Source organism: Anopheles cruzii, chromosome 3 (assembly GCF_943734635.1).
Source record: "Anopheles cruzii chromosome 3, idAnoCruzAS_RS32_06, whole genome shotgun sequence".
Taxonomy (NCBI): Eukaryota; Metazoa; Arthropoda; class Insecta; order Diptera; family Culicidae; genus Anopheles; species Anopheles cruzii.
In genome coordinates this window covers 79,275,686-79,300,449 of record NC_069145.1, presented here as the reverse complement: position 1 = coordinate 79,300,449, position 24,764 = coordinate 79,275,686, and the positions used below count along the sequence as shown (strand labels likewise).

The 24,764-nt window shown below is 55.5% G+C and overlaps 3 protein-coding genes across 3 annotated transcripts; 2 read left to right on the top strand and 1 right to left on the bottom strand.

Annotated features, from left to right (window-relative positions):
* The first annotated feature begins 4,453 nt into the window (after positions 1-4,453).
* Positions 4,454-16,584, top strand: LOC128274393 (protein expanded). The gene is made up of 5 exons (XM_053012588.1): positions 4,454-4,545; positions 5,341-5,486; positions 10,685-10,764; positions 10,834-14,572; positions 14,647-16,584. Exons 1-5 carry the CDS (start codon positions 4,454-4,456, stop codon positions 15,246-15,248), a joined length of 4,659 nt encoding a protein of 1,552 aa, XP_052868548.1. The 3' UTR covers positions 15,249-16,584.
* LOC128274394 (neutral and basic amino acid transport protein rBAT-like) lies at positions 16,047-18,748 on the bottom strand. Its single transcript, XM_053012589.1, has 2 exons — positions 18,177-18,748; positions 16,047-18,105 (listed from the first exon to the last, which is right to left on the bottom strand). The coding sequence occupies exons 1-2, from the start codon at positions 18,722-18,724 to the stop codon at positions 16,728-16,730; spliced, it is 1,926 nt and encodes a 641-aa protein (XP_052868549.1). The 5' UTR covers positions 18,725-18,748; the 3' UTR covers positions 16,047-16,727.
* Positions 18,749-21,163: 2,415 nt separating this feature from the next.
* On the top strand, positions 21,164-24,700 carry LOC128271949 (mitochondrial basic amino acids transporter). Its single transcript, XM_053009640.1, has 4 exons — positions 21,164-21,671; positions 22,648-22,875; positions 23,346-23,810; positions 23,884-24,700. Exons 2-4 carry the CDS (start codon positions 22,842-22,844, stop codon positions 24,579-24,581), a joined length of 1,197 nt encoding a protein of 398 aa, XP_052865600.1. The 5' UTR covers positions 21,164-21,671; positions 22,648-22,841; the 3' UTR covers positions 24,582-24,700.
* Positions 24,701-24,764: the final 64 nt, after the last annotated feature.

Here is a 24,764-nt window from a genome sequence, read left to right as displayed (position 1 = left end):
ACTCGCCTCCTTCACGCCTGCCGGCGGGGGGAAGAAGTCGTTGGGTCGGTCGGGTGGACTCTTCTTGGCGACTGTTGGTCCTCTTCTTCGGCGAGGAGCGAAATGTTTGGAGTTTTGGTGGAGTTCGGCACAAACACACAGACTCTCGTATACCGGGACACCACCGTAGACGGGACAAATCCGGCACGACGAAATTCGGCACGGCTTCCCCCTTGTGGGCCGTCGTCGAGGGAGAAGCTGGTTTTTCTGGTTCTTCTTCTTCATCTTTTTGTGGTGGTGCTGCACGACGAAAGGAGTGGGACGGTGTGTCTCTCTCGCTCTCTCTCTCTTTCCTGAAAGTGTGCCCCGTCGCCACGCCAAACGACGCGATCTGCAAGACGCGGTCGGTCGGTCGGGTCGGGTCGGGGGGATGGGTTGTTATTTCGGCAATGCTTGGTCTCCCCGCGGGAGACGCGCGTCTTTCGCAGCCATCTTTCTTCTCGATCGATGGCGTGCGCGGTCCTTCGCGAAGGAGCGTTCTTGCCGCGCGCAGCCCTGCCGGTGTTACGCGGAAAGGCTCGGCCCGAAGAACAAAAAAAACTAGAGAACCAGCAGAAATGCTCTTGGCAATGTTTGCTATAAAATCTAAAAGTTCTACATTTGACACTTCAACACACGGGATGAGTCGATGTTTCGCGTCTAATCCAAGTGCACATCGCGCGAATCGCGTTGTCGTAGAAGTGAAGTTGGCAGTTGGTGGCTCCGTTCCGCTCGTGCTTTTATTTCCGCAATCTGTTTCGAGGTACAGGGTGTTCCATCACAACCCATACAACCCAACCCCATTTAGATGTTGAATAATTCCGCTATTTGTCAGTCGATTTTGACAAATGAACAAGATTTATTTGGGGGTATAGAAGGCCGTTTATTAACAATTCACTCAGAATACCGAATATCGTTTAAATGACCACCTCCGTTAGACACAAAAAAGCGAGCATTTTTCATTGTATTTGACAACGTTTCGGTTATATTAGCAGCAATATCCTCTGTGATGTTAGCTTCAGTTCTTCAATGGTCTTCGGTTGGCTTCGGTTTACCGTAAATTGATCCATGACTAGACGGTGCCCAAGACGGTATAGATTGAAGTTTTAGAATTTGATTGATTTGTCAAAATCGACTGAAAAATGGCGGAGTTATTTAACATTTCAATAGTATGGATCATGATGAAGCACCCTGTATTTGGAGCCCAGCGTCGAAGTGGGGCCGCAGGAATCACCAGAATCGGTAGAGCCTTCCAAGACGGCGATCCACTAAACGGCTTCGCTACGCCACGCGCTCGCCGAGCCTTCCTTCCGAGAGCGTACGCGGGACACGGATTGAAATTGAATCCATACACGACGCCCGGGACGGAAGCCGCACCGGATCGCGGGCGCGAAAGACTGGAAGCCAATCGCGTTGCCATCCGCCCCGCGAGTTGCAAAGCATTTTTTTTCCCCTATCGTGCCCAGCCCCCGAAATCCGCCAACGACCCGGAGCGACCGCCTGTTTGGTGGAAGAAAGCGTTGCGAACCCCCATCAGCCGGAGCGGAACGAAAGATTTGGGCGATGGCTTAAGCGAGGAATTTAAGTCTCGGCCGTGGTCCGGCAGAGCTGCATGCTGCTGGAGAGGGAAGCGGGAGTGCAGTGCAGAGGGGACAGAATTATTTATGTTTATGGAGGGCCATATTTTGCTCCTCGCGAGCTGCGAACGCGCGCGCCCCCAGGTCCTGGTTCGGTTTTTGGCGCAATTCCCTCTATCTCTCTCTTTGTCCCTATGCCAAAGGAGGAAGGCACACTACCGTGGGGGACGGGGACGGAGTGGATCGAAATTCCCGTGCGGAGGCGCGCACCGCACGTTTCTCCACGTCCCCGCGCAACCCTCCCCAAAACCATTCAATCGCCAACCGCGCACAAACGGCCAGCCGGCCGGAGCCCCATCGTGTGTCCATCGCTCGTCGTGGCTTTCTAGTGACGGTGCTGGTGGTGGGCCATTACTTCTCGATCACCGCCAACCCCGCGCGTGGACCCCACGGTCCCGGGACGTGGACGGCGACGTTGAAATGCGCGCTCACGCTGACGCAAAAAGAAACTCCCGAGCGCGCGCCGAACCCGCCGGGGGGGGGGGAAATAGGAAGGCGCGGGACGCGGGCCAGAGTCGCGAGGAGGAAAAGAGAAACGTCTGAACAAAACGGAACGAAACGGATCCACATTCCATCACCGGTTTTATAACCCGAAGGGATAAAATAAGTATATACACGGCGGCGATGCGCGATGTTGATCGAGATGAGATGCGGAGCTCGCGACTCCGGGCGCGCCTGTGTATGTGTGTGTGCGTGTGTGCGGGGGTCTTGGTTGATGTGGTCGTGTTTTGGCTGCGTACCCGGGAAGCACCCTCACCTTGCCTCGCCGGTCAGCTTTTTGGTCGTTCCAAGCATTTCAAGCCCGCGCCGACCCCGCTAGGGGCGGCGGTTTGGGCTGCTGCGATCGCCTCGTGAAGCGATCGTGAGCTTTCCCGAAATTTCGCCCAAATTCCCCCAGTTCAGACCAGACAGGATTATGACAGTTGGGGTTGGGTGCCCCACGAGGATTACCGATCGGACCTAGGGGCAGGATGCGAAGATGGGATATTGAGATGGGTCGTGAATCAATGAGCGCGGGTGCGAGTCCCTTGCGCGCTTCTTCGTCCTTGGAACTCCGTTTTCTCTCTCTTTCTCCTTCAAGCACATTTAAACCCTCTGAAAACCAATAGTACTAGGTTTACTAAGGTTGTATGTGAAGTTTCATTTCAATCGGTCGCTTAGTTTTTTTTACAATCCATTTAGTATCGACGTGTCACAGTATTTTTTTCAATGGAAAAAATCAAGTATCGTTGAGTGATTGAATTTTTATTTTTGGAAGGTTTAAAAGCAAAGGAAATGTATGAACGAATGTTGAAAGTGTATAAGGACTCTTCCCCTTTAATTGGGGGGTTAAAGGGGGGGGTTTCTACAATACAAAATACAGGACATCGCATTGGAAAATCATCGAATCACTGAAAGAGATTTAGTACAAGGCCTGTTTAGTACATTGGGCAGTGTAAGGAATATTTTGACTGAAGTATTGGGTTTCGGAAAGCTGTTTGCAAAATGGGTGCCGCGTTCGCTAAAAATGGAACAAAAACTTTCTGCAACTTTCTCGGCAACATTTAGAGCTTTTTCGAAAGGATGAAGTCGACTTTGTGCATGGAATCATCACTGTGGATGAGACTTGGGTCAATCACTATTATCCTCGACTCCGGAACGAATTCGTGTCCAGAAATCGCCCAAAAAGGTGTTAGCATCAGTTTTATGGGATGGGAATGAAATTTTGTTTGAAAGTTTGAAGAAGAAAAACATCCTCTTTCCAGCATTTTGAAAATGGCAAAAATCCATGAATTCAAGTTCGAATTGTTGGAGTGTCCACCACCCTATTCACCAGATTTGGCCACTAGCGACTTCCATCTGTTTTCAGACCCCAAAAAAATCATGCGTGGAATGCGTTTTTCATCAAATGATGGCGTCATAACAGCTGTGGCAGCGTATTTTGTAAAGCCTTCCAGATTCTCACCTCAGGGATGGAATTTATAGATTGGAATCTCGTTGGAACAAGTGTATCGATGTTCTGGAAGGCCATACTGAATAATAAAGTGTGTTTCAAACCAAAAAAATGTGTCCTTTTTATCTACCTGCAAAACTTAGTAAACAACCTAGTAGTACCGTGACCAAAACCAAACGGGAATCAGCTTTCTTCGATTATTGTAGATTGGTGCATCATAAAATCCTTCCAAAGAGGGGCTGTCGACAAAGGATACTTATTGCGTCGTTTGCGTAATTTGGGCCTCAAAAAAGACCGGTTTTGGGGAAAACTTTTCCGAAAAAGGACTTTGGGGACCGTTTCAATTATTTTAGATATTTTTTCGAGTTACAAGCGAATTCCCGATATTTTTTAACCACAATATTACGGATGATTCGCAAAACGAGAAAACGAGCTGCGAGGCCGCGATCCTCGGAGTCAATCCACCGACAGGGCAGGGGATGGCCCAGAACACAGAACAGAATGCGGGGAGACGCCCACCGACGGTTTTCGTGGCTGCTGTGGCTGATGAAGGGTTTTTAATGACCACTTCGGTGTCCCGGGCCGACACGCAAGCCTACCATCAACTGGCCCCGGCTACATTGTAGCAACATTGTACAGCACAAATGCTAAGACTCGATCTCTCTCTCGCCGTGTGTCTCTCAGGTCGGGTCGCCCTTCATTACACACACACGCCACGTCACGTCAGCAGCCGCGTCTCTGCAGCTCTAAATTCTAATTTAATCACACGTTAATCACACATTGTTGACTAATTCTGGGTCTCTCTCTCTCTCTCTCTTTGCAGGAAATATTTCGTAAAGGTTACTGCAGATGGTAACGATGCAGCATGCGAGCTTTTTGCACCGTCAGCGCACCCTTAGAGGTTTGCGCACCACCTTCCCGACCTCTGCCTCCGGGTACCAGATTTCTAGCTTTAAAGTAAGTTGCGTCCCCCCGACACCCGGGGAACCCCCAATTTGATTTTTCCATCTAAGTTTTAAGACATCTGCACCGATGGCGGCCGACGCCGACCGGAAATCGTAAACGGTCGTCGTTAAGAGTTCGCCTTAAGAACGTGTACGACGGGGCGGCCTTCGCATCGGCGGCCGAGGGCGCACCTGCTTTCGGTAGCCACCGGAGGAATGTTGTTTTTGAGAGCTCCCCGAGTCTCCGATTGCGACCTTGTACACGCGATTTGTGTTCGTCTAATCCGATTAAACCCGCAGCCGTCGTCGCCGTCGCCATCAAGAGTCGAAATTCCGGCCGCTCCTTGGCTTTTTTAGGCGCCGATTTTGGGAACCGGAAGAGCGGTCCGTGCGGTCCTTTGGCCGCTCAAGGAGAGAAGCCTTAATGATGTACCGTGCGAGGCAGCTTTCTCCTTCCCTCTCTCTCGCTCTCTCTCTCTGTCGGTCGTGGCCATCGGGGTCGAGGAGCGCTGTGTCCTCCTTTCCTCTGTGAGACCCGACCCGACACGATCTCATTTCACGACCGGCGACGACGACGACGTCACGCGAGATGTTCTCGGTATAATCGAATCAATTAAAATTCCATCTCAATGACCCCATTAAATCGGAACCTATGACCATCATAAATCACCCTCCCCAAAATTAACCGTCTCTCTAACTCTCTTCGGGGCGGCCTCCCTTGCCCGGCGGCCCTAGTTTAGTTTCCAGATTCCTAGCTCACCTGAGACTCTTTCGCTCACTCTCTCTCACCTTTGTCCATCCATTCCAGGTTATTGGGAACGCCGCAGCCACGCACACTCTACTTCCTAGTCGAAGCAAAAAGTCGCGTACGCGAAGTATACGCACAGACATGCCACCACTTCTCCAAGCAAGGCATGCTGGACACGGAGCTGTTCGGCCTGGCCGTCCTAATAGGTGAGTTTCGGGGACACGCCGGGGGATAATTAATCGTTTTATTTCCCCCCGTGAGCCCAACATCGGGGGCGTCGGACCGCGCATCAACCCCGGGTGGGAAATGGGGAGGGAAAAGATGAAGTCGTCCCCCAGGGTCCAGCGAAGGGGCAGAAAATGAGCCTGATCTGGGCTGGGCTGGGCCCGACGGTGTGGGGCTGCTATTTTTTCGGCCATCGGCACATTCCATGCCAACACTATCGCAGGCTGCTAGGAGGGAAGGAGGGTGGCCATCAACGGGACACTACCGTCCGTCCGGGCCACCGTTACCGTGCCGCCAGGCCGGGCCCGACCACAGACATTCCACGGCGCGCGCTGGGCGATGCTGGGCGATCATCTCCCCGGGCGCTTTACGACTCCCCGCACACACACACACACACACATACGCGAATACCGAGATCCGTGGCCGGCTGCCCGCTTCCTCCGTCACTTCGTTTTCTCTCTCTCTCTCTCTCTTTTTCTCTCTATGGGTCTGTTTCTAACCACGAAATCATTGTTTTCGGGGTATTGCGGTCGAAGAGCTGACCGCAGTAAGTAAGGACCCCTTGGCTACCTCCGGGAATCGCTCCGATCGATTCCGAAAACTTCTTCATCGTCGGCGACCGGGATTTGTGACACGCCTGCCACGTGCTGCCTCCAATTCCACGATGTTCGGGAAATTATCTAGAAGATTTTTCCAACATCCATCCACAAAATGCAAATTTACCAAACAAAACAACGAACACAACACGGGGAGGAACCGCCTCAAACCACCCGAGGGGTCCAGCATCAGCATCAGGAGGAGAAGCAAGAAAAAGGCCAAGAATCTCCCGCGCAGAATCGGATCTTTCGGACTACGCCGGGACTGCTACGGCAGGGGGAAAAAGCAAGAAAAGAAGGAAGGAAACAGACACAAACGCGGTGGAGAGGGCAGGGCAACCCGCGGAGAAGAAGAGGCGAAAACACACACCCGACGACCGCTGCCGCCGCCGCGCCGCCATCCCGAGCCCCAGAGAACGCCAAACAGCTACCTGAATTACTGAAACACGCGTCCTATGTCTTTCGCCGTGCAGCCTACTAAAATGAAATTCCTTTCGTCGTTCCATTCGCCCTCTTCCCGTCTCTTCGCCGCTCCCTCTCGCTCTCCCTCACACACACCGGGGGTCCGGGTGTCTGTCTCGTTCGCTCCCGTGCGCAACGCCAATCAAGGGTTGCTGCTCCGTTGGCCCCCACCGGCCGGCCACTCTCGATCACGTCGCCTGTTATCGTTGCCGGGGCCGCCGGAACGACGCGCGCGCTTTTTTCCACCCCTCTCCCTTCCGCAAGCCCTTCATCCCCAGCACCCATCATCATCATCATCATCATCCTTCGGCCATGTTGTGTTCCGTATTTTTTTTTTTTTTTCGTGTGTTCCATTCCCTTGCGCCCGTTCGCTGCGCCCCGTCGAGATCCGATCGACGGAGGCAGCGACGGTGGCTGAGGAGGAGGACTATCCCGCGGTCCAAGAGAAGGGTGAAGACGACGCGAAGAAAATCATTCCCTGCGCGCGCGCGCACACGCCGGGTCAATCCTCCGCCGTCGTCGCCGCCACCACCACGACGACGGCGGCGGCGGCGGCGTGGCCTCGGGGACCCCGTGGCATGGGACGGACGACCCCAGCAGCAGCAGCAGCCGCAGCATCTGCTGTGCTCTGCCCCGCATCCATCAACAACAACGGGGCATCATCGCGTCAGAGCCAGCGTCGGAGCGCGTCGTCATCTGCATACCTTTCTTCCAACCAATGACGACGACGACGACGACGAAGAGGAGAAGGAAAAAACGATGCCCAGCGCGCGGCCCCGTGACTCTGTGTGTGTGTGTGTGTGTGTATCGCGCACAATAACATCGTAATCTGCCGGCCACCACCACCACCACCAGCCCGGACCGTGATGTTCCTCTAGCACTAATGTCCCGAGGCAGGTTTCCTGCTGCTGCTGCTCATGAAGAAGACGACGACGACGATCAGGGAGAGAGGATCCCGGCGGGGCGGCATCACGAGCGCCCGCGAGAGGGAGTCGGTTTCTCTTTCGTGCTCACTTGCCACCGATCACCACCCCGCTCCGGCTGCTGCTGCTGGGGCGATCTTATTTTGAGCCTCCTCTGCGGCCTTCTTACCACCTTTTTTTAAAGCTCCTTTGCGTGTTCTCTCTCGATCTCGGTCTCTGGTGTCGATTATTCTCGACCGAAACTCGCTTCGTTCTCAATCGAAACTATTTCCCGCGAGTCCAGCGAGGACTTTCGGTGAAACACTCTACCCTTCGACGTCTGCCAGCTGTGCCTCTAATGGAAGTCTCTTGGAAGTCTCTATCCTCTACCAAGGGTGTCACCAAAGTCCGGCGCATCTTTCAGGCACTCGAAACTTTCCGCGACACTCCTCCTTTGGGGTGGCCCTCAACTTCTTTTGCGACTTTGCTCCGCTCAACCGATCGACGGTTGTCCACGGTCAGCGGTCTCTTCAATCTAGTGATTTAACGAATTTGGACCCAACTGATATTCTTGTTGAGAACTGCGATTTACGTGTTGCTGCGGATCACTTCTACGCGTAGCAGGACCTCTCGGCCACAGAGTGGCTGGTGCCGCCACTCGCATAGCTCACAAATTGGTTCACGAATTGAGAATACTTGGAGAGGGAACAATGTCTGCAGGCTAAGGATCTGGGCATACTGATAACTAATGCTTGCAGAAGAGTCGCAACCCATATTGGAATATCTAACGAACATGTTCATCATTATTGGACAATAATCTTGCAACGTGACTATGTTGAAAAGTAACTACGTGATTTGGAACATTAAGTTTGGTACTTAAATTTGCTTCCAATTTTTGCTATCTTTTGTTTTGGTTCACCTTCTAAAAGCATGATATGTGCATTTCTTATCACGAATTCTCCGTTTACATTAGGACATATTAAATGATTATTATTTACGATAGATTTCAATCTACTCCAAAGCACGGGAATCAAAATTTAGGCAGCCACGGCTCTAGTATTGATGATGAAGGAAGCGTTTGTTTACATCGGCCAAATCCTAAGGCTGAAACAATTTTCCTCTTGCAAGTAGTCTCTTAGAGAAATCAAGGAATTCTGAGTGACAGATCCGAATCCTTTCGGAATGCGTCCCACTTTTGGTGGCTTTGCTTTTTAGTTGATTGATGTCCGCGGTGGCAGCATTTCCTGACGACAGCAAATCACATTTGAGTACTACAAACGCCCGCTGGAGGCGCTGCTTTGATTTGCAGCAAAGCCTTCTAAAATCCTTCGCACGCTTTTCGTACATAGTCGGCCATGGCCCGTGGAGCAACCGAACGCATTCAGCCAGCCAACCAGCCAGCCAACTGAGGATGGTTGCCTGAGTGGAATTCTTCGCCAAATTGCTTATGCATTTTTATGTCCCCCTTTATGGGCCCCTCTCGGGGATGGCTGGCGAAACACAATACACACGTTGGTCGTCGCGTTGCCAAAAGAAAGCCCGAAAACAGGAAGGATACAGAACCCAAAAAAAACAACTGACAAACTGGATTGCGGAATGGCGCGCGCGCGCTCTCGAGCGAAGCTCGTCCGCGCAGAACGCAGAAACCCCCGATCGTCGATTTACATAATCGATTTGTATTTGTCATCATCAATTTTGCTTTTGGACATTGATTTTTTCATTCCCATCTCTCGCTCACTATCTCTGTCTCGCGGTCTGGCGGTTCTTCTTCGCGTTGCGTTCTCGTTCGTCGTTTGTCTTTGCGTCGCGGTCTTTTGAATGTCGGTGAGGCGTCGTTTCGTGTCCACCGCTTTGAGGACTCCAAATCTCCGCGGGTGTGCGTCTTCGGACTTTGAAATGTCACCTACGTTTAGATGGCGCGGGATTTGATGAAAGTAAAGAAATACTTCTCCCAATTGATTCCACCACCAAGGGAGGGACCACGTGACTCGCCGACAGAGCGTCGGCAGGGTCCAACGTACGAAACGAACGAAAGTTCGCAACGAGCAAAATGGCTGCCACCATCTCTTAGGGTTGGGTTGGGTTCCATTTTGAGAGTGGCGGCACCACCGGCAAGAGCTCCAAAGCCGGCCATATCCCTTCCCCAGGCGCGCGACGGTTGTTATGATTGTGCACCACTTTATCCACCGCGGTCCACCGTTCGATTTTTGCCCCCTAATTTCTGCTCGACACTCACCTCCCGCGCGACATCCGCTCCACAAAACGTTCGGTCCCCCCAGCAAAGCTGCAGCTTTCTATCCGCGATCGCATAACTTCGCCACCGAGCCGGAGCCGGAGCCGTCGAGCCGCTCGAAAACTGGAATTCCCTCCCGGGGCGCCCGCGCTCCCTTGTGCCTGCGTGTGTGTGTGTGTGTGTGACGCATTCCCGGGCACATGGGCGAGAGTTTGTGGAGGGGTCCGTTGGTCGCGACTCGCGGCTGGCGCGCACTATTCATTGAGAGAGTCCACCGCGCGTTGATCCGAATTCCTTAGCCAATTCGCTTCTCCCCATCACATAGACACACGCCGTCCCCAACAGAAAGCTGTCCATGTCCGTGTCGGTGTGTGTGGGGTGGTGATCAAAAAGCGCACATTTATTTCACGGCGCGGCGATCATCGCGTTCGATCAGCAGCAAAAAAACGGATCATTTAAATATCGCGACACCTTTCCGGTTGACGGTTCATTTTTGTTAGGCCGCTCTCTGCCGACGCCGTGACCCCTGACAATGCTGCCCCGAAAATTGTGCCCCATCCCGCATCCGATCCCGATCTTTTTCCACCTTCCGGGGGTGTGGAATGTCCGGGCCTCGATCGATCGATGACTTCATCGGATCGCACAGCTTCACGTCCGTTCATCGCACCGTGGCCGCCATCTGTTGGATCGCGCCAGGAACCGGTGGCGACGATTCTGAGAGGGATTTAATGAGCCAGGCGACGTCTGTGGCGCCGGCCGGTTTGCAGGGACAATTAGTGCATTGTTGCAATTGTTGTGCCGCAGTGCAGCAGAGCACGCGTAATGGGACACGGGGGGCGGACAATAATTGGCCCAGACCTTGAAATACTTGAAACCGGAAACCGAGAAGTGACCGACCCCTTGGCACGCGAGACCTGGCGCCATTTGCATTCGTGGAGAGCTCTAACCGTTTCCATTCTTGTCTTCTTCTCTCCGCCCCGGAACAGATGGCGAGTACCTGTTTGCCGACCCCGAGAGCAAACTGTCCAAGTACGGGCCCAAAAGCTGGCGTTCCTCGCACACTCATGTAAGTCCCAATGAATGCGCCGTTTGCTTCGAGGAACTAACAGCTAATTCAACACCGTGTATTTTTTAGGGCCTGGACGCCAACGGGAAGCCTCTCCTGGAGCTACACTTCCGGGTGCAGTTCTACATCGAGAGTCCGCTGATGCTGCGTGATGAAGTGTCGCGCCACAACTACTATCTGCAGCTGAAGTACAATGCGGTCACGCGGGAGCTGCCCAAGGAGTGCTCGGAGCAGAGTCTGCTCCTGCTCAGTGCCCTCTCGCTGCAGGCCGACCTCGGTGACTCGGTGACCGCCGCCGCCGCAGGCGGAGATCAAGAATCGGGCCCATCGGCCGCATCGTCTTCAGCGTCAGCCACGACACCATCCACTGCAGTACCCTCTGTAGTATCATCGAGTCCCGTGGCCACTTCCCTCTGCTCAAGCAGCAGCAGCAGCTCTTCGTCCTCGTCCTGCATCAACAACAACAACAACAATGGTGGCCCCACCTCGGTCAGCTCGGCCTCGGCATCCTCATCTGGCTCGTCGTCCGCTTCCACCGCGACGTTCGCCACCGGTTCCCCCTCACCTACCAATGCCGTGGCCGTCGGCCCCGAAACAGCCGCCACGGTGTCGTCTACCCCAAGCGCCCCCGGACCCGGCGGGGAGTACTTCCGGGCGGAGGAGTACCTCAACCCGATCCTGCGCACGGCCTGGGGAGTGGCTGCGGTGACTGCGTGCCACCGCGAGAACCGTGGGCTGTCGCGGGCCGACGCCGAAACGCATTACATCCGCGAGGCGTGTAATCTGAACGAAGCCATCAACGCACACATTTTCCGCATGCGACAAGCGAAGAGCGAAACCGGCCCGGGTTCGGCCGTGCTCAGTATCTACGCCAAGGGTATACGCATCACGGACCCGGGCGGGGGGGCGTCAGCGTCAGCGGCCGGGACCACCTTCCACTGGCCGACGATCGGAAAGCTGAGCTTCGATCGTAAAAAGTTCGAGATCCGTTCGGGCGACGCGAAGATCACGCTCTACTCGACGAACGACGACAAGAACAAGATGATCCTGGCGTTGTGCCGCGAGACGCACCAGTTCTCGATGAAGATCGCACCGCGCCTGACCGAGGCGATCAAGCGGGAGGAGGAGGAGAGCAGCTGCATCCACGACGGGTACCCGTATCTGTACTCGCGCGCCCTCAACCTGCCGTACAAGAGCAAGTCCGATCAGCGCATCTCGGTGATCTCGAGCACGAGCAGCAACACCACGTCCGGCATCGTGAGCGATCGGGTGCACTCGGAGGACGAGCTGGAGATCATGATCAACACACCGCCGAGTGGCGCTCTGGCCGCCCCGTCGACCGAAAGCCTAGCCCTGGCTCACCTGCTCGACTGTCCCAGTGTTTCACGCCAGACGTCCTCCGTCGGTCAGGTGTCCCTGCAGGAACTCAGTGTGGCACTGCCGCCGCCGCCACCGCCGTGTGTCGTAGACCCACACCCGGGCAAAGAGTGCAGCGATGCCGCATCGTCCACCTGCAGCACGGTGGTCGTGATGGCGCCCGGTGACTGTCCGGCACCGCCCGGTTCGATCGGCGGAACTACCACTAGCTCGAGCGGAGCCACGACCACCACCAGCAGCAGCAGCAGTGGCACCCTCACGGCGGCGGCGGCGCCGACAACGGCCTCAGCGCCATCAGGGGCCGTCCCCATTCCGGCCGATCGGCGGCAGACGTCCACCTGCAGTAGCCTGATCCTGGGCTTTAGCCACACGGCCCAGAACAGCACGCTGAGTGTGGCGGCCAGCACCTGCCTGGAGCACGACATCAACGAGGAGGAGGAAGAGACGCACTCGGGCGTGTACACGATCGCGCACGTCCCGCCGACGGAAACGAGCGGCGTGTACACGATGAACAGCAGCGAGATGACGGCCAGCCAGGCGTCGGAGATGGCCGAATCGGAGTCGCACGAGAGCAGCTCGCACTACGGCAGTTTCCAGCCGTGCCGGAGCGAGCTGGCCGGCCTCGAACCGGTGGACTCGGTCGACGGTGACGACGGCGGCGGCGGCGGCGGCTGCTATCGGCCTCGGCTCGATTCGAGCGAGTTCCGGCTCCGCTCGGACTCGAACGTCAGCGCAGCCGGCTCGTTCCGGGGCGATGGGAGCGATCCGACGGACAACAAGCACTCGCTGCTTAGCGCCGAAGAGCTTACGGAGCTGATCGTTGGCCGCGGTACGTACCCCTCGCGGAAAACGGTCAGCCACACGCTCGATTCGGACTGTGACTACGTGACGCTCCCGTTGCCGCTCGAGGGCGAAAGCTATCTGCAGGGCAGCGAAGATACGGCCCCGACGGAGGACGAGTATGACGACGACGTGTTGCCACCGGCCCCTCCCAAGCGGATCGACAGCAACCTGGGTCAGTCTGGCCCGGTACTAGGGCCGGTACCACCAACGGATTCGGCTCCACCACCACCGCCGCCACCATACAATGCGCACCACGAAACGACCGGCCTCCGTGGGCCGGACATTCGCGGGCCACCGGTGGATCCCGAAGCGCCCGCCATCCCGCTGCGCCAGGATCCTCCACCATACCCTCAGAAGCCGACCGCGGCCAGCCAGACCACCGGCACGACACGGCGCAGCAGCCCCGCGGTCACGCCAGTTCCTGCTCCGCCGCAGCCGCCGGTGGTGACGGAGGAAGTTCCGGCCCGGTTCATTACCACGCGTCCGCAGATCAACATCCTGAAGGCGCACGCCAGCGTTGTGGGCGAAACGCCCAAACCGAGCTACGCCGCGCCGACCGTCAACAATATCGGCAACCTGGCGGCGGCACAGGCCGCAGCAGCGGCGGCTGCGGCAGCGGCACAGGCCGCTGCCACACCGCCTCCACCGCCCCTCGGAGGGGGCTACGGAATGCCACCGCAGCACCACAAAGCCATCACCTCGCCACCGCCACCGTACCCGGAAATGCCGAAGCCACCGCCCCAGCACCGGACGGCGTGCGTCCTGCTGCCGGTCATCAAGCCCCGCCATCAGTACCATCCGCCTCCGCCGCCCAGCATCCCGCGGCAGCCACCACCACCGCCGCCGCTGGCCACCGTGTACACGAGCCAGATGGCCCGGTCCCAGATCGAGCTGTACCAGCAGCAGCTGTACAGTGACGTCGACTACGTCATCTACCCGATCCAGGACCCTTCGATCAGCCAGCAGGAGTACCTGGACGCGAAGCAGGGCTCGATTCTGGCGGCCATGGCCGCCCAAAGTCCACCACCGCCACCCTATCTGGCGTACCACACGGTCCGGGCTCACAACCGCAGCTGGGATGCGTGCAAAAACCATGCCATCTACCGGAGCACCCCGTACCTGTCGATGGCCCTGTCGTCCAACTCGCGGTACGCGTCGACCCAGAACCTGTCCGACACCTACGTGCAGCTCCCGGGGGCCTACTCCCCGCTCTACAGCCCCTCGGTGACCAGCCTGTGTTCGTCGTCGTACGATCCGGCACCACCACCACCACCGCTCCGGCCACGACCTCCCCTAACCAAGACCAATGCGGGTCCACCAGGTGGCGGTCCTTCACCGGCGGCGGCCCTCTTTGCCCGGTCTCGCTCCGACGACAACATCCTTAACTCGATCGAGAGCACGCCGAAAATCCGACGCCAGCCGCCACCTCCGCCACCGCCACCGTACGAAAGCAAGAAAGCCATCCGGAAGCCTCCGTTGCCGCTACCGAGTGCGGTCGTCGCCATGACGACGCTGCCGAAGCCGCCGGCTGCCATACCCACATCGCCATCGCCCCAGCTGTCCTGTGCCCCAGAACGACCCCCGGAAGGTAAGTGACAGACAGAAGCGTCCCCCCCGCAGAGGTTCTGAATGCTCATTCCAATCCCTCTCTCTCCGATCCAGTGCCAGCAAAACCGACGCCACCGAAACCGAGTGGTCCGAGTGCGAAGCTACAGGCACAGATCAAGAAGCAGTACCCGGACTTTGACATGAGCAGCCTGACGGCGACACATGGCCCGGCGACGGCAACAGCGGCCCGTGACGATCGCACCTCGATCGACATCAAGACGCTGCGCGAGAAGAGCAAACACCTCGACCTCCCGCTCATATCCGCCCTGATGCACGATCGGTCGCTGCTCAAGCAAACCCGTGCCTTCGTCATGCCGAAGCACCCAAAGTCGGCGACCGGTGGACCTGGCCTGGCCAACGGGGCCCCCTCGGGCACCGGTAGCGGCACCACCGCCGCTAACGTCCCGATCGGCAACGAAAGCGGTGCGACCACCAACAACGCCTCCTGCGGGTCACCGAAAGCAAAGTACCCGGTGTCCGGGCTCTCGACGACGCAGCTGGCCAAACCGCGGAAAACGGCCGCCAGCCACCGGCACCCGAACGACAAGCTGCCACCGCTGCCCGGCCAGACGGCCGAGGGCAACAACTACGTCATGGACCCAACACCGACCCCGGTCAAGCAGAAGAGCTTCAGCTCATCCCAGCCCAGCGCCTGATGAGTGGTCGCGCGTGCGCCACGAATCCCACCGAAAACCCTCTCCCTTTCCAGCCCCGTACTCCCCCCGGTATGCTCTCTCGTGCCCCACTGTCCCACTCTCTCTCTCTCTTTCTGCCTGACGGGGAACGGGGACACATTACTCAGGATCACTAATCTCGTTTTGCGCTCGTAACGCGTGTTTGGGAAAGGAACGCAAGAGAAGCGTGTCGTGTCGGTTTTTATAAAACTACTGCGCGATCGGATAGTATTTTAACTATATACTCTGGGCGCTCTTGTATATATAAGCGGACAGTGGGGGCCACCACCCCGGAACCACCACCACCCCAAGTTGATTTAAGTGTTGTGTAAGGCCGGACGGAACTGGCAGGAGCCAAACGACGTGCCAATCGATGAGCAGCGGCGGTTAAGTGACATACATATAACACAAAACAAAGGAGAACAAGACTAATTCGCCTTAGGAACGATACGTACGATATAGCACTGATGATAGCACAGCAGACGGGGACACTCTCGCCGCCGGTGGCCATCGAGCCCACCCGGCCGGCCGGCCGTTTGGTTTTAGTAGTTCGGGATTTTCGGTTCTGGTTCGTTTTTTTCGTTTCTTTCGTTGTAAATATCCCGCTAAAGTTAACAAAAATTGGTAATTATTTCGTCTGTCTTTCGTGTGTCGGGCTCTATTTTGCGTTCGGATGCCAACTAACCCACATTTCGGGCGCGATCGTACAGAAAAATCACATAACTTAAGAGAAAATCCCAAGTGTTACTGAAATTATTATTATTATTTCTTGTCCTTTGGTCGCTTCATTTTTTTGGGTTTTACGGGGAAACAGAGAGAGAATAAGGAAGGAACAATCGCAGACAGGCGCAGCGAGCGATTTAGGCGTTAGAGAGGAGAGAGGTACTATTAGTTTGTAAAGCTCTTATTTAATGGGTCCGCCGTACGCGCGGTGGCGTGGGTTTTAGTGGAATAGGATTCGTTTTAGGCTTCGTAAGGCGCAACTCTTATTTTTTCTCTCTATGAAAACGGGGAACGGTTCCCATTCTTCATCCATTCCTAAGGAAGGCAGGCGTTAAGAGAAGAAAGGCGTATAATAGGATCGGCCCAGCGTTGCGCATCAGAAGTTAGTTAGTACTCTTGTAATTCTAGACGACGGCGCGCGAGATTAGGACTTGTGGTGTAATTTTTTTTATTGATAATTCAAATTTATTCGTTTGTTTCGGATTAACAAACTTCCAACATTTACAATTACAGACACCTACGATTAATATCTTTTTCTATGTTTAGGTAGGCAACCAGCAAATGAAAATAAAATCTAGAGATCTAATAAAACAATACACAATTCAACACGGTGTCGGCGGTGTCTATTCTTTTGTCGCGTATCAAAGCAAGCCTATCGCCCCCTAGCGACGAGGTGGGACGATGGTGTTGGATACTGTTTTGGCATCCAAGTAGCTCGTACGTCGCACAGCCTCCAGTCTACTTGTGCAGCTTCACAATGATCGTTTCCAGCGGGCTGATTTCGAACCGATCAAAGTAGACTCGTTCGTGTTTGAGCGACGAACCGGCGATGATCTCCCCACTGTAGAACATGGCGGTCAGATCGAGCGAGATCCGTTTCGGGCCCAGGTTGGCGATGGCAGCGAACGAGTTCCGCCGTGGGTACCATCGCTGCACGATAAGGATGTCGTTCTGGTTCGATTTCACGTCCGCGTTCGGTAGCACCTTCTGTTCTTTGACGACCGCATTCAGGTAGATCGAGGGCGATCGGCGACGCAGAGCGATCGCTTCGATCACGTAGTCCAGGTGGTGCAGCGAAGCGGAAGCACTGCGCGGCAACCAGGGCAACGTTCCCCGGCTGGTGAACTGGTTCTGTGCGTTGTCCCACACCATCCCGGCCAGATGGTGCAGGTGCCGGGTGTCACCGTGCTCGTCGGTCGGATCGTGTGCTTCCTCGAGCGCAATCTCATCCCCGTAGAAGATGCTGACCGTGCCGGGAAGCGTCAGTTCCAGTAGGGTGGCCGCCAGCGTAGCGTTTGGACTAAGCCCCGACGAGAGGCGCCGCTCGGAGACACTTCCCAGGCTCCAGTGAATCCACGGATGGTCGTCGACACCGCGCAGCAACTTGCCACCGATCGCTTCGCGTACCACTTTGGCAATCGCATCCGTGCCATTGGCCACGTCCAGGTACGTATCGACCAGATCGACCTGCGAAAGGACGTCCCGCACGGACCGCTCCGGTAGCAGCTCCACCAGCTTCTGGCTCACCATCAGCACCCGATCGGGGCCGAGCAGATACTTCCACTCCTTGACGTTCTCCACCAACAGCGGATCGTCGGCAAAGTGTTCCAGGCCCTTCACGTAGAACCCGTCCACGCCGGCCCGGGTAAGCCAGAAACGGAGCACGTCCGATATTGCGTTACCCTCCGCCGGATGGCCGGCCGTGACCGAGCGGGACAGGCGCAGGAACTCGCTGGCGGTCACACCACCGTCGGTACGGTTCGGTAAATGGTCCACGTCGAGCGTCGGTGGACTGAGTCGGCCGAGGAACGGATAGATCGGCAGATCGAGGATGAGTGAAATGTTGCGCTCGTGCAGCGCGGCCGTCAGCTTCTGGACGTCCTCCAGTTTGCCCAGCACACCGTCAACATCCACGAGCGAGGTCACCTCCTGGAAGTGGTCCGGGTAGTGCTTCGAGGGAAAGATGGAGTTCAGCCGGACCGCAGCGATGCCGAGCGTTTGGAAGTACTCGACGCGCGCAATCAGCCCCCGGATATCGCCCAACCCGTCATCGTTCGTGTCCTGGAAGCTGGCCGGGAACACTTCGTAAAACACCGAGCCCTTGTACCATGCCGCCCTGGAGAAGATAGAGAGATAGTGCGTTACCAGGAGAGGAAAAGCGACGAACCACGGCGGCCATCTACTTACGGAGGATTGCAGGTCTTCGGTAGGGTGGCAATCATGGCCACCACAATGCCGACCATCGCCACGATCACGGTGAGGAACCCGAAAAAGGTGCACTTCCGGATGAGCGGCCAATTCCAGTGCACGAACCCGGGCATATCCTTCGTGACGGCGATCCCCAGACTGGCCGCGTGATGCATCGATCCGTCCGGCACCTTCGCGACGTCACTCTTCTTGCGCAGATGCTGGTACGTGTTGTGGCTGAACAGATTGCCGGCCCCGGCTCCGACCGTTCCGACCATACCGATACCCGAACTTCCCGAAGAACTGCTCGTTTCCCCGGTCGGATCGTCGTCCCCGGTGACGCCCCGGTTATCCGCGGCGTTCCCCATGCTGGGTGTTAGGGGATGCGAAAAATCCAACGGAGGACTCGGTGTCTCGGGCAGCAACAAACACGTTGAGGCGTCCTCCTCGGGCAGAAACGTCGACACCGATGGGGACGTGGTCAGCGACTCCGGTAACAGATCCGCTCCGAGCAGCGTCGGATCGGTTGATATTTGCAAATGATTCATGATGCCGCGAAGCGAAACGATCAATGTTGGCCACGATTTCACCAATCACTTTCTCTCTCCCTCCCTCCCTCTCTCTCTTTCGCTCTCTGTTGACGCTTTGACGAAAACTATTGTCAACATCCAAGAAGCCGCACACCAACACACACCTTTGCGAAGGTGACTTCGAACCGATCGCGCCGTTCCGTGGGATCTGTTTTTTTCCTGCTACGACGTAATACGCAGCTTGCAGCTGCTGGTTCCAACTGACTCTGACGGAGGAGCGGGTTGTTCTTCTCGCACGGGGCACGTTCGTGTGTGTGTGTGCGTCTCGGAGATACAGATACGCAAATCAATTACCGCACCACAATTAGCTTCTATTAGCGCCAATCAAGAAGCGGCCCGCGGATACAACCGCTACAGACACACACTCTACTGAACCCGCGCACTGGCCGATTCACGAATATTGGGATTCAATCCCGATTTAGACTCGATGTTACGGGATGTGCACTGCGAGGCATGTGACCTTTTCCGCGCGAGTGTCACGAGATGCTACCGATGAGCTGTCGAGAGGTGGGAAAGCAATTTCCATACGCAGGCCACGGTCACCAACGGATTGACAGAAGTTGCTCACGGCGTGTGCCGTGAGTGCGTGCCGGTCGCGGATACGCAGGCGCGAAAAATATTTGGGAAATTTTATTTCCCCACCGTGCGAGGGATGCCAGAAAGTTCTTTTTCACAGTCGTTTCGAAAAGGCACCAAATAACGATTCTTAACGCCGGGAAAACAATCTTTTCTGGGAAAAGTTATCACATCAGCACGAACTTGAAGGTTAGGTTCGCTTTGAATCTGGTTTGCGGCTGCCATTTTCCAGCAGCCGATTTTTCCCAATGAGCTCTTTGATTCTTTTGGGCAAGTGTCATGGTACTGGTTGATAGCACCAGAACTTATGTAGGACTTGTACATCAATCATGCACCGGAAAATTGCACCAAAATATTTCACAAGCAATATTTTTGAAATATTGCCTAAAATATCGTTTGGCCGTTTCATGCAATTTTATTACGCAATTTTTCTATGAAAGCTTCGCAACAACCTTGCACGCAACATTGTGTACAAGTTTTGGAAAGCAAATCTTGAGTGCAATATTGCATACAAGTTTTGGAAATACAACTTGCGTACAATGTTGCATGCAACGTTGCATAAAAGTCACTGGTGCTACCTACTAGTCGCTCCTGCTCCCTTAGTCGAATTTCGGATTTTTCGGGTTTCGCATTTTTTCAGATTTTTTAAAAAATTGCTCATATTTTCGGATTTTTTTGCATCTTGCTCCAAAACTCCTGAACCAATCCGCGTAAAATTTTGCACAGCGATGTTTTGTGACACCGAACAGTGACATTGACCCTCCCACACCTCCGGGGAGTGGTGCTCCTATACAAACGTAACGTAAAATTCAGTATAATTCGGGTTGTTTTCAAACAAGTCGATCAAGCAGAACGAGAAGGGAAGCCAATCGGATACGTCACCGGGAAGCTCGATCGTCTGGAAAACGCCGGATCATCGAGACCACACCACTACCACTACAACCACGGAGACCAGTGACGAATAAGGACACCAGGAAGTTCTCCCGTATCGGGAGCAACATTAAAAAAGCAAAATCTGACTCCAGTCCAATAACCATATCTTTAAAAATGTTAACACTGTTTCTAATAGTCTGCCGAGCTGTTCTGCGAGTGACCATTTTGAAAGTGCGGCCTATCGAAGCACCAAATAAAATGTCCATAATGTTGCGTAACGCTGGACTCGCGTCATAATGGTTGATAACTATCCCACACGCCAAATGGGAGCTAAATTTAGTGTCTGTAAAATGTTTTACAACGTAGTTTCCTTTGCCGCAGACAACCGCTTTGTGACGAAAATGGCGGCCGCCAAATGGAGTGCCGATAACGGTATTTACTACAGCGAAGTGATTTTTTGTTCCCGACATCCTGTTCCCGATGCTGTTCTATCTCGTTCCTGGACGTTCGGAACAAATTTTAGGACGAGTCGCACAAGAGCGCTCGAGCCGGGGGGCTTCTTCGGATGTCGCGTTGATAACCTCGGGATGGATGAGGCGGCTGTTTCGGTTTATTCTAACTGACAAACCCATACTGACCGTTACCGGTTCACCGGTGGTTTTCGGTGCGTCCACCGTGTGGCCAATCTACCCAGTGTCCTGCGGTATGGTCCGGGTGCGCAGCGACGCGTGCCGATCTCAAGCCCCGACAACGACGACGACGGCGGGCACGCCACAGACTCCCGAAGGCTTATCAGGTAGCGCGTCAGCGATCTGGCTTACTGGCTATTGGCTGTTCGCCTTTCAGGCCCGCGCAGGAGCTTCAGGCTGATATTGATTTTTGCCCGCAAGCCAACGGAACGGTCAGTCCAAACCTGGAGAGTGATCCGTGCGGTTACGTTCACTTCAGTCCGTCAGCACGCGCGCACTCTTCCTTAACCGTTGTGCTGGAAGTTTACAGTGTCGATTGTGTGTTTTCCACCCTCCAGTGAGCAGCCCGAAGGGAGGATTCCGGTCCACTGTATAGTCTGGCACCTCCTGAGGATCATTCGCAAAACTTGACCAAACGGCGTGAAAAGAGACTCAGTTGCCCACTGGCCACTGTAAAGACTGGAAACCCAGAACTCTCCCAAAGACCCACCGAAAGGCTCCGCGTAGAGTGGAGTGTGAAGAAAAGTGTCTGCCGCGCAGTGTTTGGCCCCGTGAAAGTGTACGTGCCTTGGCAGCGGTGCGACAACGCGCCCGAAAGGACGGCCTGCTGAGGAAGCTGCTCAAGAATGCTGTTGCTCAAATACGACCCCTTCGATCCGATACCGTTTATAGACAGTTCATGACACAGAGCAGCCCTTGAGCAGCATCACCACATTGTGTAGCTCAACCAGCATCCAGCCAAGCGGCCAAGAAACAGTTAGAATCCTGTAAGTACCACACATCCTTCTCGGTCCGCCCGCGGTTCCTGTAAACGAACTGATTGTTGAATCGCCATTTGTGCCCTTATCAGTTCTGCAGCAGGCCCCGGGGGTGGCGGAGGTTATCCCGCGCATAAGCACCGACCGAATCTTAATCTGACCGTCTCGCGGCAGAACTCGGTCGATAGAAAGGCTCGACGTGCTCCGTAAACAAGCCACTAGGTAGCCCGTCGGACGTGTAGAATGTTATGCTTAAACAGTGTGCGCAGCCGTCCGTAGTGTTCCGTTCCCGGGACCCACGCAATGCCACGTGGCCAGGAAGTGAATAACTAGTATAGCTTGAGGTAATGATCATCGAACCAAAAAGGGCATGTTCACATGCGCAATTCCTTCCTAGTCCGGCCTGTACGGTCAGTGATTGAGAGCTTTGGTTGTTTTTGTTGCCATTCCTATCTACAAATATTTGCTCGCCTGACCTCTGACCCCGCCGAGTAGCTGAGGTCATGCGCAAACCGAAAAATTCCCCCCGCCGGCTCGTCTTGCGCAGGTCCCGTGTGCCACCGAATCAATAAACTAACAAACGGCCAGGGCGATAGGAGTCGAGATGGAAACAACACGAAAACACAAGTGGGCACGAGCATGACGCACCGCATGTGCGTTCCAACCAGTCCTGTCCACAGGCAGGAAGTCCACACAATGGTAGGCCAATAGCGAAAGCGGAGGTAATAGATTACGAAGAGAAGCGCTTAAGGTTATCAGCCCAAGCCTCTCTCTCTCTCTGTCGGTCTGTCGCAAGAGAGTGCTACGCAGCATCTAGACCTCCGCAGCAGGTCCCTGATCTGATAGCAGGTCCCTGTTTATGGGCGCAAAAAATGCGCACACACGCATCCCAACCGATCCTACCTCGGTCAGCAAAATGCTTGATCTCGTTTACGACGCTAGCGGTGTTATCTCTCTCTCTCTCTGTTTCACGGTTTTCTTGCAGATCGCGCCGCGAATACCCGACATCTCGACCGGCTGCTGCTGCCGCCGGCACTTTTCACCCGGTCAACAAACCAAAGCCAGATTTACCCCGCCGAAGGTGTAAATTCTGTAACAACTCTACCTGCTCCTCGCCGTTACCGTTAGCCCGATACGTTAGAAAGCCTAGCCTGCCATCCCGATCAGGCCACCGGGTTGATGGCTCTGGACTTTGCTGCCGGATGCTTAGGAGGTAAGTCCCAGTGGCACGTGCGACGCGTCCGTGCGCATCCTCGGTGCGCGTGATGTTCACGTTTCCGCCGACCGGCCACTGATAACCGCCACACTCCGCGCCGATTTTTGGGCAGTTTCCGCGGCCAGCACGGCCTTAGAACGAACGTTACCAGCCCAAAAAGCTGGTGTGTTATCAGTCCGGCCCGATGATAAGGCACCATCTCTCTCATTCTCCGTGGAGCCTCGATGGTACCAGAGTTCCACGGTTTCTTGATCGCTCAAGCCCCCGCTTTGTACGTTATCACACTTTCTCCCGTCCCGAACCGAACCGGATCATAACACGTAACTCGGGCCGATGGTCCGATGGTTTTGCACAATCATCGATCGATCGACTTTTGTTACACTGATAGGCGAAGGCGAAAACACTGTCCACGCTGATCGCGATCCGCGCTGACTGATAACCTTTACGCAACCCCGCCTTCCCCGCAGGATGTGCTGGCGTTCTCGTCGGTTTTCCGTTCGACACGGTGAAGGTACACCTGCAAACACAGGACCATCGGCGGCCGCTGTACCGTGGCACCGTCGACTGCTTCCGGAAGATCGTGGCCCGCGAAGGCGTCCATGGGCTGTACCGCGGGATGTCCAGTCCGATGGCCGGGGTGGCCGTGGTGAACGCGATCGTGTTCGGCGTCTACGGTAACATTCAGCGACGGACGGAGCAACCGGATGCGCTGTACTCGCACTTTCTGGCCGGTACGGCGGCCGGTCTCGCCCAGAGCGTGGTCTGTTCGCCGATGGAGCTGATCAAGACGCGCCTCCAGCTGCAGGATAACCTACCGAAGACGGCCGAACGGTTCAGTGGCCCTCTGGACTGCAGCCGGCACATCTGGCGGCGGGAGGGCGTCCGGGGTATCTTCCGTGGGTTCGGCATAACGGCCGTCCGCGATATGCCTGGTATGTGTGGCGCGCACCGCCGTGTCAACCCGGCAACCTTCTTAATCCCCCCTGCTCTCTCCCGGATCCACAGGGTTCTCCAGCTACTTCGTGGCGTACGAGTACATGGTTCGGTACGTGGCCAACCCGTCCCCGTTCGTCATTCTGATGGCCGGAGGACTGGCGGGGACGTTCTCCTGGCTGCTGACCTTCCCGATGGACGTCATTAAGTCGCGCCTGCAAGCGGACGGGATCTCGAGCGGCGGCCGACAGTACCGGGGGCTGGTGGATTGTGTTCGGAAAAGCTACGCCTCCGAGGGACTTGGCTTTCTGTCCCGCGGCCTAGCCTCGACCCTGCTGCGTGCCTTCCCGATGAATGCCGTCTGCTTCCTGGTCGTCTCGTACACGATGAAACTGTTCGACAACCGCAACTTTACGGTCGAGCAGTTGGCCAACGTGGTCGAAACACCGCTCCTGATGGCCACGCAGCAGCAGCCAGTGATTGTGCCATCCCATCCGGCCGGCTGGAGAGCCCACGACAACCAGCAACCAGACTACCATCACGTACTAAACATCAAGCAGAACACGTACCGATTCTTGCGATCGCTCGGAGCCTTCAGTGAAGCCGTTTGCTGTGCGGAAATCAGCGAACTAACCGACGACCTGTACGACAGCAGCGATCGGCTCGAGCGGGACACAACGCGGCAAACCCCAGTGCAGTCCCTGAACGAGTTCTTGCTCAGCACGGCTGACGAGGACAACAGCAATCGGTATCCGTTTCTGGGCGACTGATTGCGGCCACCAAAGACACTTGTGTACAAAGACAACCTCCCTTCCCTTGTAGACGATAGACGATCACCGCTCGGAAGTGTTGTATAGATAGAAGAAATATATTTTTATTTAAATTCCAAAACGGCACCCAAACACACACACAGACACTCGGGGAATTTAATGCGCCAAAGCCAACGCGGCCAC